Here is a 12,563-nt window from a genome sequence, read left to right as displayed (position 1 = left end):
AATATGTAATAAAAAATTTGTACTTACAGTAAATATTCTCCTGCCAGTCCGATCAAAAGTTACACAGTATACAGAAGATAAGTGTCCTAAAATTCGTTTATGCATCTTCATATGTTGATAGACTGCAGTTGGAACAAGGCGTTCAAGTCTGTATTTTCCATTTAGTTTTCTTGAAAACAAGGTATCCACTACCGAATGGGAAAAGAGAAAATAAACAACATTTACATTGTGTTCATAAACTACAACACTGCTCCAGAAGTGAAAGTTCATTTCAGCATTGGACCACTTCTCATATGAACACTTTACTACAGTCATTCTCTCATTTTACCTTAATAAGGGAAAAATTAATATAAAAGTAGCCTATGATACAAAAATGCAAAAAAGTAGGAAAGTGCAAGGCAGAGAACAAACTTCCATTTTAAAGTGCCTAAATGTACGCTTCTTGCTTCATACCTAGCGTGACAAATTCAGGAGGACCAAGACAGCTCCCATGGAGGGGTAAACCACCTCAAATTTAAGATACATAGAAGCTTCCCCATAGCTATTAACTGCAGGCCAGAAAACATTCAAATCTTCTCCAGGGCAACCTGTTTTTAGACACCTGCACAATCAAACACTTATCCTCCTTTTGCAAGATAAAATCAGTTCTTGTTTTGAAGAATACTACTGCCTACTATGGCCAAAAACAAACAAACAAAACCAAAAGAAAACAAACACAAATTTAGCTAACCCTGATTTTGACGAACAGAATTTTGTTTAAAGGGTTTAGGATTTTTTTTTCCAAGTTTATAAGCTAAAAAAGTCCAGAAGCTAGAATCTACTTTGTTCTAACAAAATGGAAAGAAAATAAAGGTCAGAGTTATTAATTTTAAACTGCTACTCATGCAATGATAAAGCAACAAAGTGTAGCGCTTGCATGCATGGATACACATCAGTCAAACAGTTCCCCATGCTGTTATTAAGAGCAAAGAAACAGTGGCAATATATTTTATATTCCACAAAACTGTAATAAAATTTGCAAATATATCCTGCTTCCAAATATGTGAAAAGTAAAATAATAATAATAATAAATGCCCAGCAATATCCACTGCGCTACACATGAAAAACAAGATCCATCACTGTCAAGACAGATAGTTTCTACTCTCATCACTCCCCTGGTTAGTTGTTCTTTACACTTCACCAGGGCAGTGTGCGCTAGTGGACTAAAGGGGACCAGGGCACGGGGTTAGGCGTGCAATGACGCTCACTGACTAGCATCAGCTGTGAAGAGCTACAAGCCTCTTGCACTGCACGGTTTTGGCCCAGGCCAACTAGACAGTGGTTCATGAGTCAGCACAGGTCAAACTTCATTCATTATGCAAACTGGATAGTAGCTACTCTGCATGGGAGCAAAAGCACTTAGCGGTATGGACAACTGCCAAGCCCACTGGCTTCAGGCCATGAGAACAGCCCTGAAACATTTCAGTTCCTTCATACGTAGCCCAGGGATTCAAGGAAGTCTTCCCAGTTCAAGAGGCTTTGTGAAGGAACAGGATCCTTAGCTGTGGGGTGAGGAACTAACTCGCTGGGCTGCTACTGCCTTAAGGCTCTGCAATATCCTCTTCACCCTCCCCCTACACAAGAAAAAGATGCAGCTGCATTTGCTTTATGACAAAGCTTTTCCTTGCCAACAGACAGTCTACTTTAGAACAGCAGGAAACCCAGATTAGTTCAGTCACAAGATAAATCGTTTCTGCTTCTGACACATCATCCCATGGTAAAAAGAAAAAAATAAAACACCAACCACACACAATAAAATAGAGTAAGAGAAGTATTTGCCACAACAATAAAGTGATCTTACACAATCTCAACCTATTCAGAAGTTACCTTTTTGTTTGCTCTTAATGTAAGTAGGTTGCTTGGAAATCAGCTTCTAGCAAATTATATAAAAATGAATCCATAGCTCACATAAAAGAAAAAAGCTAAACTAAAAGTTAATATGCTGAGATGTTCTGTCAGTAAGTTTAGAAGTAAGCAGACTCTTTAGGAGAAAGCAACCAACGACTTCATATAAGCATTTAACTTTTAATACGCAGACAAATTTTGACTTTTATTTTTTTAATTTAAGTCTCCACTAGTGATTTAACATTGCCTAAGCCACTACTTCTGCTGATATTCTTGCTGATGTCAAGTGGTGATCGGCAAATTGCTACTGGTTCATATATCTCTGGGGAATTCAAGTGTCCCTTGTTTAGCAACAATCAACCAACGGCACAAAACAGAACCAACACAGCGACAGTGGAAACGAGAAAACTGGGAGCTTACTCATTGGCTTCGAAAAAGTGATAAAAACCACACAAAAATCTCATTACCATTTAAAAATAAATTTAAGGGAATTAAAAAATGGTTTTATAAGGCAAAAAGTAGCATTATGAACCTTTGGACAATGGGGAGGAAAAATTTTAACCAAGATCCTGCTTTTTAGAAGAAAAAAAAAAAGACAACTTCCAATAGGTTTGGACACCGTCCATTAAAAGACTGTATTTTTCAGAAGACTCCTCCAACATTTTTTTTAAAAACTAAATGCTCACATCCATCATTGTTCTTCAAAACAGCCTCCCATTTAACTATAATTATATTTAATCTCGTTCCCTTTGCCAAGAGATCCAGCTTGATTTCTAACTGAGGTGTTCCCACGTTTTATTCCAACATTTACAACTCCAGTGCATACCTCGTTAACAAAGGAAGTACTTTTTTTTTTTTACCCTTCGGAGTACAGGTAAAAATTAAAAATAGCTGCATCTTGTGCAACAGAACAATAAAACTGATTTTTTCTGGTGTGAACCAAGCTGAGAAAGATTACCAATTGCTTAGGTCTTATGTTTCATCATGACAGATACCTGTATCTGGCCTCAATACCTTTCAGGCCTTCTGTGGTCTTTAAGCTATTTTAGTTTGATTTTAACCGTATTTGGGGGAAAAAAAGTGATTTTAGGAACTCTTGTACAGGAGTTACTCCTGCAACTCTCTTGTTTAATCCCTGTTAGCAGTTTTGAGCCTTTACTTAGGTTCTGCCTGGCCTCACACAATTGGGTCAGCATAAGCAAAGGTGTTGATTCAATCACGGAAGAGTGGTAAGATATAAGCAGTTAAACAGCTGCGGGGGAGCCACAAACAGTACCTAGCAAGCAAGGAACTTTATCCAAGGCTGGTTAGAGTGCACCGGTTGGGTCCTACCGCGAGGCAACCAAGAAAAGAAAGAAGGGTTGGATGCAAGGAAGAAGAAAGCTACACAACAGATTGCTCATTCCTTACTAGAACATCCCTGTGAAATGGACACTGCACAGAAAAAGCTACAACCCAATGCCTGGTCAGCTAAGGGAATTAAAATTATCTTTGTGTCTAGTTAGGTTTTCAGTATCACCAAGGATGGAGACTTCACAACCTCTCTGGACAGCCCATGCCAATGTTTTGACCACCCACAGTAAAAAGGCACTTTCCAATGTTTCAGAAGAAATTCCTATACTTTGGCTTGTTTCCATTGCTTCTTGTCCTACCACAACGGACCAATGAGAACAGTCTGTCTCCATCTCATCACAACCTGCAAATTAGGTATTTATACCCCTTCCCAAGATCTCCTTAAGCTTTCTCTTCAAGGCTAATAAATCCCAGCCCTCTTGGCTTCTCGTTGTATGACAGACGCCTCAAGCTTTTCACCATCTTCCAAGTCCTTTGCTAGACTCACTCCACCATGTCCATGACTTTCTTGTGCTGAGGAGCCCAGAGCTGGACCCAGCACTGCAGGTGGGGTCTCAGCTGCGCTGACTAGAGGGAAAGTAACACCCTCAGCCTAACAGCAATGCACTACCTCCAACAGCACAAGATGCCACTTTTCTTTATGCAAGGGTACACTGGGGACTCATATCTGACATGCTGAACATCAGTACACACAGCTCATTAAGTCCCTGTTGTGTAATTGTGCACGGAGACATTCCTTCCCGTGGGCAGGACTTCTGCACTTCCCTTTGTGGAACCTCCATGAGTAGAGCCCAGCAGCTGCCCCATGTCAGATCAGAGCCAGCTCCAGCTGGCTCCACAGGTACCCACCACCGGCCAGAGACAAGCCAGGGAGCGATGCTGGGTGGGCCAATGGGAGAATAGACTGAAGGAAGGGGAAAAAAAAAAAGTGCTGCGTGACAACTCCATCCTGGTGGAGCAGGTGGATGTGGCCTGGAGGAAGCGGCGGCCCATGGAGAGCCCTCGCAGGAGCAGGCCCCAGGCCAGAGCTGCAGCCCGTGGAGAGGAGCCCACGCAGGAGCAGGGGTCTGGGTGGAGCTGCCACCCATGGGGGACCCGTGCTGGAGCAGTTTGCTCCTGGGGGATGGACCCCATGGTACGGAGCCGTGTGGGAGCAGGTCTTGAAGAGCTGCTGCCCCCGCAGGCTCAGCTGGAGAAGGACGGCATCCTGTGGGAGGGACCCCATGGGGAGCAGGGGCAGAGAGTGACCGTGAAGGAGTGGCAGAGATGAAGTGCTGTAGGCTGACCACAACCCTCATTCCCCCTTCCCCGGCACTGTTTCGCGGGGAGGAGGTGGAAGAGGGTGAATGGGGGAGAAGGTTGTTTTAGTTTGTTTTTAGTTTTTTACTGCTCTAGTCTGCTAGTGATAGGCAATAACTTATATTAATCTCCCTCTGCTGAGTCTGTTTTTATCCGTGACGATAATTGTTGAGTCATATCCCTGTCTTTATCTCAACCCTTGAGCCCTTCTCATCCTATTTTCTCCCCCTTTTCCTTTGAGGAGGGAGAGTGAGACAGCAGGTGTGGTGGAGCTAGGCTGTCAAGCATAGAGAAACCCCCACAACCTGCTCATCCATTTCTTCAGCCCATTACTGGCCCTCTGAATGGCAGCACGGTCCCTTTGATGTATCAACCACCACCCCTAGTTCTGCACTGCCTGCACACCTGGTGTTCTACCATCCAAGTCACCACTGAAGATGTTAAACAGTACAAGCCCTAGTATTAGCCCCTGGTGTGCACCATCAGTGAACCCTTTTGCCCATCAATTCTTTGAGCCGAGCACTTTTGTTTGTACCAAATCCCAGAAGGGCTGGGGTTGGCAGGGCGCTCTGGAGGTCATCTGCTCCAAGCCCCTGGCTTAAGCTGGTCCACCCAGTGCAGGTTGCCTAGGACCATGTCCAGGTGGCATTTGAAGATCTCCAAGGAGGGAGCCTCCAGAAATTCAATGGGCAACTCTGTTCAGCCACCAACACAGTAAAGAAGGTTTCTGATGTTCAGAGGGAGCCTCCTGTGTTCCAGTCTATGCCCATTCATTGCCTCTTGTCCTGGCACTGGGCACCACTGCAAAGAGCCTGGCTCCGTTCTCCTTGCACCTACCCTTCAGGTATTTATACACAGTGACGAGATACCCTGAGCCTCCTCTTCTCCAGGCTGAACAGCCCGAGGTCTCTGATCCTGACCCCAGTCAGCAGAAGGCCCTACTCCTCTCCTCCTGATAATGCTACACCTGTAAAAGCCCTTTTTGTGTTCGTTCCTTCACACCCTTCAACAGATTCAATGCCAGAAGAGCTTGTACTTTTATTACTGCAGAGTCGCAGAACGCTACAAGTCCACTCCAACCTCAGGAAGTCACCAGGTTCAGCCTCCCCTTTGAAGGCAAGGTTAACTACAAGTTATTATGGCCCTTTGCTGGATTAAATAAAAAATAAAAATAAAAATAAAAAAACAAGCGTGGGGGGAGTTGCAGATGAGGGGGGTGAGAAACATGGGATTCTTTACCCAAAGCAAACACTTAAATAAATTTATTTATTTTTAAAGGTCACTTAGAAAAATATACTGAACAACAGAGACTTGGGCTCTTTAGACAACTTAGTAAAATGGAATTTTTAAAATTTAACTTCTACTGTTATGATTCATTGCTACTAACGACGTTAATCTGAAAACCACATCTCAGAGTCAAGATCACCTTAATTTTTTTGCTTTCCCTCAGAACAATTTAAAATTTAACATACATAAAGCTGCTGAATGTAAATTGGTAGGAGTTTTCAATAGAATTTGTGAAAGATTGTATCAGGCTTTCTCCCACTCAAAAAGCACGCGGCAGGCACCAACCTGAATGACTTCAAAGTTTTAGAACGTCTCTAACTCACTGTGTACCCAAAATAGAACAAGCAGCTCAGAGAAATACAGCAATCTGTAAAGATAAATTTTGGTGTCTGAAAGACAGTGCAGTATTAGCTATGCTGATTTTCTTTCCCTTGGCTTTTTTTATTTTATTTTGTTTTTTAATCCAAGTGACCAGCTTTATCACCTTATTTACATGGTCTTATCCCTGAACATGAAATATGCCTTTAAAGATGGGGGAGAGAAACATGCTTTACCTTACATCAAAAAAAAACAAACAAACAAACAAAAAAAACATACAGAAGTCTTTTTGGTTTATTTTTCATTTTCTTCCCTTCTGGAGTTGTGTTTAATTGAAGTTCTATTCTGAAGAACAGAAACCAACTCTGTTCCCCTTCGATTCACACAAAAATGGAACCAGGTTCAAAGCAAATCTTGAAGAACACTTGAGAAACACATTTTATTGACAACTCTTAGCCATAACGAAACGAGTTGCATAGCTTGAGAGCCTAGGCACACCTCTAGTGAATACCAAGGCATTTACAGTTGTTTAAAACAACAGGACTGCCAGACTCCTCCTGTCACTGTCTAAGCTAATAACATTAAATGTGTCACACACTCAGGTTTTCTTCCCTCCTCCACCCCTTCTGTCAAGATGTCCAAGATCAAAAAAGCAGCTTGAACTGACTTCTACCTTCCCACCATTTCTCTGTTCGACTTCCAAGCTCTGTGCAGTACTCCACATCTTCTGGCTTACAGGCAATTTTCATCACCCACCTAAAGTGAGATAAAGCTAGCAACTGATTGAGACAGAACTTGTCTCAGGGCAAGGTAAAGGCAAACTGACTTCTCACAGGAGCATATCTGAGTTTATGTAAGGTCTATATACACCCCAAACTTTACATATAAAATTTACTTGCTCAGTGAAAGCAGGTGCCAAAACCCTTACCAATTTAGAGAAATGGGAGGCAAGACACTTGCAAAGTAGCACACAACAACAAATGAAAGCTGTGCAATCCCAAGCATTTCCAGACTCTTCCCTAACTTCAATATAACCCTGCTTACACCCAGTATATTATTTATTCATTACGTATCTCACTCAAAGTATTAGGACCTTAGGACTTCTGTAACATTTCTTCTTGCATAACAAGAAGGTATTTATTTCAGTGTAATTCAGTTTAGACTTGAATAAACACATGTAACAATGTTAGTTTACACAGATAATTTAAACATATTGCATCGCTAATATTCAAAACCTAAAGCTGGTCTTTTGGGTTAGTTTATTTTGGTTTTGTTTGTTTTTACTGTAACAGAAGTATATTATGCTAAGTACTCTTAAGTTAGCTTTTAGGCCTAAAGTATTTACTACATTTCTAAAAACAAACATCTACACCACTTGCAGAACATCATGTTCTGTTTACAGCCGGAACAGCAGGATCATTTAATACAGAAACTGAGAGAAAAATAGAAAAACTCTCAGAACTTTTCTTGAAGCAGACTATTCAGCAAGACAATGAAATAGTATTTCTCAAAGGCAGATATATTCATCAATCAAGAAAAACATTCTTCATTATCAGGGAACGAGCAGCCAGTCTCATTCAGCTCTTCACACATGAATGACCAGCTTCCCCAAGAGCTTTGAACTCACAGCTTTAAGCTTTGGTTCTGTGCTTTTTCAGCAGTTCCTGAAAATTACTGAAAGAGTTCCATTTCTGTTCCTGCAGGGATCTTTAACAATACAAAAGAACATATGACATAGCTCTTTGTGTTCTTAATTAACTTAGTGCTTATGTTGCACAAACAATATCAACTGGAAAAACATTATTTATTACTCAAGTTTTGTTTCTCTTTATCATATTCTACAGATACTTTATAGTTTTCTGCTGAAGCACGTATTTGTACAGATGTATTTTAACTGTGTATAGAAGTTACTTACAATGCAGCTGGCACAATGCGTGTGGAATTTTTAAACTAAAGAATATCCTTTCAGCATCGTAATTACATCGGTCCATCAAACTAGGAAACGCACAAATATGCTTAGAAAAAAACGTAAACGAGGGAAAAAGCTTGCACAACATAAAAATACTTCTTCCCATTCCTCAACCATTAGCAGGCTCTCCATGTGAAATACGTACAGCCCTGAGAACATGAGTTTCCAAACGTTTTGTTGCACAAATATGTAAAATACAGCTCTACTAGTGGAAAGTGGGTTAGCTATGTAAGAAAATGGAATCTAGTATCTAATGTTATTTATAAAAGTGTCATTCCAGTTCCCAATTTCATTCAAAAGATCAGACTAGAACAGGATAAACCAAACACAAATGCTTTAACACACAGGTCTGAACCAGACATCCAAAAAATCCAAATACACTTCACAGTTGAAAACATGCAGTTACCAGCACTTATCTCAACATTCGGAAAAGGAAATTATTGGTCATGAAAAACGTGGTATGTTGAAATAACTATAATTTTGCAAATATTCAGAGCTCTGCAAAAGGTTCAATAAAAATAACATTTACTTAGTAAGCCCGACTTGTTCTTCCTATAAATAGGCTGGAAGTTATTTCTCCTAACAGTTAACTTCTCTACAGTTGCAACTACAAGTTTCTTTGCTATCTAGCTGACAGACTTCATGCACTGGTCTTTTCCCCTTAAAAAAAATATGTACCGTGGATAAAGCCAAAGTACCAAGTAGAACAGTCTGCTTATGCTGCTGCTCTAGTTTCAAATATGTTTTAAAACACATCGCCAAGTATTGAAAAAGTTAAGACAACCACTACTAAGGAAATCTAAGCTATTAGACAGCTCTGTCCTCCAGACACCTTGCAGATAAGGCTGCTCATCCAGCCCAAGATTTTCTAAGTTTACAACGTTCACAGCAGCACACAGCCACTCAGAAAGGGAAATACTCGTCCACAAGCACTTCTTCCTCCACATCTGGAGCACAACATAGGAACTATTCTTTAAATTAATACCAATAATAACATCTGCAAACAAAAACCTACTGAATGAAAGTAGGTACTACAGGAGGGTTTCAGCGAACTGCCTCGGAACAATACGCACACTAGCTGAGGAAGCGCTGAAAGCCCAGCAATGCCATGTTCTTTCCCTATATCCCAAGCACCTACAAAAGTATCACGGGAAGTATGCGACTTGTGCCTTAAAATAAAAGAGCTACTAGAAGACCAAATACTTCGCCATCTGACCAAGTCAGAGTTGGCAGTGCTCAACTTCAAAGCTTCTTAGCTGTAGCAGGCCTCTGCTTCAGCTTAAGACAGAACCGTAATCCTCTGGGTAAAGCGTGATGGTGTACACTTTAAGATTTGACTTGGAGATTCCTAGAACACTAGGAATAATCTAGAGAACCCCAGCTGAGCATTCTCAATTTTATTTATATATTAAAATATATTATATTTAACATATATCTGTTATGTTATGTTAACGTAGCTATATATTTGTACATTGCTACTTAGTAGCTCACACAATGTATCTTCAGTTCTCTTTTTTGCCAAGAAAGAAACCATGGTCTTCACACCAGCCCATCTTTCACCAGTGATACATTGCATCATAGAAGCACAAAACTGAAGACTGCTTAAGCAATGAACTGTTTGATTTGATCCAGAAACCTGCTGCTGCACCATTACTTAGTCCTCAAGGCATCTCAACTTGTTCTCTCACTCCCTGGTGTTAAAAAGAGCCTCCGTGCCCAATAGGAATTCTGGATTAAACATTTATGTCCTTGCTTTGCAATTAAAAAATAAATAAATTACAAATGTCAGTATATCGTTGCTGTTGCCCATGAAATGTAGAGAAAGCTTCTGGGAATTTTTTTTCCTCCTCTAACAGCCACATGGTGTTTATACTTTACAGTGACTAAACAGGTGCTTAAATAGCTTTCAGGAAAGGAGGTGTAAATTAGCTTATTTGAGGCCTACCTTTGACTAACTACTGTCCTGTTTCTTTTAGAAGCAATTAGATGCTTGATATACTCTGAAGACTTGTAAGAATTTTTGAATATGCTTTTCTGAATATTCATGCACATATGTACGGATGAAAAATCAGGCCACCCCCTGACTAAACTATGGAGAAATACTAGTATTAATATACATCATATTTTCAGATTTTCTTCCTACAAATACTTTTATCAGAGAATAGATTATAGATCAAAATAACACCTTAAAAAGATACTCAATTTATCTTCGATCACTCATCCTAAGTAAAAAGGATGGCACCCTGTGCTAGTTGTTCGCTAAATTTCATCAAACTTTACTTACACGGGAGACAAGAATAGGGGTGCAAACTAAGGAGAAACAAGTCATTAATCACTGAAAGCTACAAAATGTCCTTGAAAAGGTGCAAAGAGACACCTCTGAAAGAAGCCAACTCTAAGGGCCCACAATGGAGACAAAATGATCAGGGGCTGAGCAAATGTGAACAAGCTAATTAAAAACTGGGAATCTACCCTCCTTCCAACCTCATCCAACACTGCACTTGCACCTGCAACTACCGCCTTGGTATAATCCATGCTGGTAATCTGGCCTTAACCTCCCCCCATCAGCAGAAAAAGATGAAAAGACAAGTGATTTTGCACATTTTCCCATTCACAACAAGAGGAAAAGGATGCTCCTTAAAGGATCTCCTAAAACTCTACAACTTGATTCTCTTAGCAAATACGAACAAGAAAACGCATCTTCTTGTTAAAAGGTTGGAAGCTAATAGAACATTTTTTAGTGAAAAAGATACAAGAGTTTAAAAATAACAGATAAATATGTATTAATTATGTAAGTGTATATATATATACACACACACACACACACTCACAGGATATATACACACTAGCCTCCAGTTTCTCAGCAGGACAGATAGCACATGCTTCCTGATGTAACACAGCAAACTAAAGCAGAGCTACAAAATGACCGCATAGACCAAAGACCAGAGAGAATCACTTCTACAGGACACTTAATTTTTTCCAAAGAAAACCATCACCAGTCTATGTGACTTATTCTGTCCAACAATGGGTGCAGACAATGTCACTCTGGTTTTAAGTTGGTCCAGCGTATGAATTATTCATCTACTGACAGCATTATTACATCTTTAATAAATCAGTTTTATTTGTATATATTCACTGCTGAAGTGTAATTTATACAGTTGCATGCTTCAAAGACAAAAATAACTAACTTCAGAGCAGAACTGGTGCATGAATTTACAGTGTCTGTTTTTTTCCACATACAAAGTGGAAAATGTGGCCAGTTATGACATCTTAATAAAAAGTAATAGTCAATGCAAGACACATGACACAAACAGCCAAACAAACAGAACTACTACCCAGCTGTCATCATTACTGTAATCAATTACTCTGGCAGCCAGGTAGTACAAGGGCAATGCTGTAATAAAATTGACTTACCTATGCTAGGTGGGCTGCCATAGTTTACAGGTGACTCCGGAGGCCTCCCACAGTGTAACGCAGCAAGGGCGGACCCCTTCCATACAACATGCTTGCAACCTGTTTTAAAAGAATTACACAACAGGTGTTTTTCCTTGCACAAAGAGGCAGAAGAGGCATGAAATATAAAGAACTCTCAAAACTCTCACACAATTTTCATACTTTTGTTTGTACGAAGCAAAGACTGTCTGCCAGCTCCTAATAGCGTCTGCACTCCAGGGACACTTTGGGGAATTTCTTGCTCTAGAAGAGGTCCTAGTCGATGACATATTTGAAGCAAGTGATCAGGTGCCAAGTGTCTGTAATATTTCACCTATTATGAAAGAGTAAACAAAACATTTGATAAGAAAGAACATAATATTTTTGACAAATTACCACACTTCTCTGCTCAGATCATTACACGAATCCTAAAGAAAATTAAAGTATATGAAAGATAAAAACATAATGACCTTTCAGTACAATAACTCATTCCAGCTGGTCCCAATTAATTTCTTCTATTCAGAGCACGCTACTTGTACAGAGAACCGTTGGTATCTACTACTGAGACTTTAAAGCACAGTTGGTCAAAGACTAATAAGCTGCTTTGTAACAGTGAAAAATGCAAAGAACATTCAATATTACATTTAATTATCTGTCTGGTCGATTTCAATTACTGTAACAGAAGAATGAGACAAGGATTCTAAGGACAGCAATATTTACAGAGTTACTGGAAGATTCAAATATACTACGTAACATAGCTTTGTAAAAAGAGGGACACCTGACACAAAAGCATTCTGCTACAACTTGTCTAAGTTCACAAGACCTTGTTGAAGCTCCACAACTGGATTTTATATTTTTATTATTATTTTTACATCTAAAGCACATAAAACAAGATGTTGACTTAAGTAACAGAACTTTAAAACTGGTATACACGTATACCAGTTTTGTACTAAAATACTGTTTTGTATTAGACTACAAACACGGCCTCTTTCTGTCACTGCTCAGTTTTCAGCTGCAGGGT

At 39.9% G+C, this 12,563-nt stretch overlaps 1 protein-coding gene across 1 annotated transcript in view; it reads right to left on the bottom strand.

The window, feature by feature from the left end:
- The window catches only part of PHIP (pleckstrin homology domain interacting protein), a 103,335-nt gene extending 91,463 nt beyond the window's left edge, over positions 1 to 11,872 (bottom strand). The window contains exons 1-3 of the mRNA XM_035320635.1: positions 11,726 to 11,872; positions 11,525 to 11,623; positions 28 to 188 (exon numbers count right to left, since the gene is read on the bottom strand). Coding sequence (XP_035176526.1) covers positions 28 to 111 — 84 coding nt within the window. The 5' untranslated portion in view covers positions 112 to 188; positions 11,525 to 11,623; positions 11,726 to 11,872. The remainder of the gene's footprint in view (positions 1 to 27; positions 189 to 11,524; positions 11,624 to 11,725) is intronic.
- Positions 11,873 to 12,563: the final 691 nt, after the last annotated feature.

This window comes from Oxyura jamaicensis, chromosome 3 (genome assembly GCF_011077185.1).
Source record: "Oxyura jamaicensis isolate SHBP4307 breed ruddy duck chromosome 3, BPBGC_Ojam_1.0, whole genome shotgun sequence".
NCBI lineage: Eukaryota > Metazoa > Chordata > Aves > Anseriformes > Anatidae > Oxyura > Oxyura jamaicensis.
Note: the sequence above shows the minus strand (reverse complement) of the source record. Positions and strands in the feature narration are given on the sequence as shown.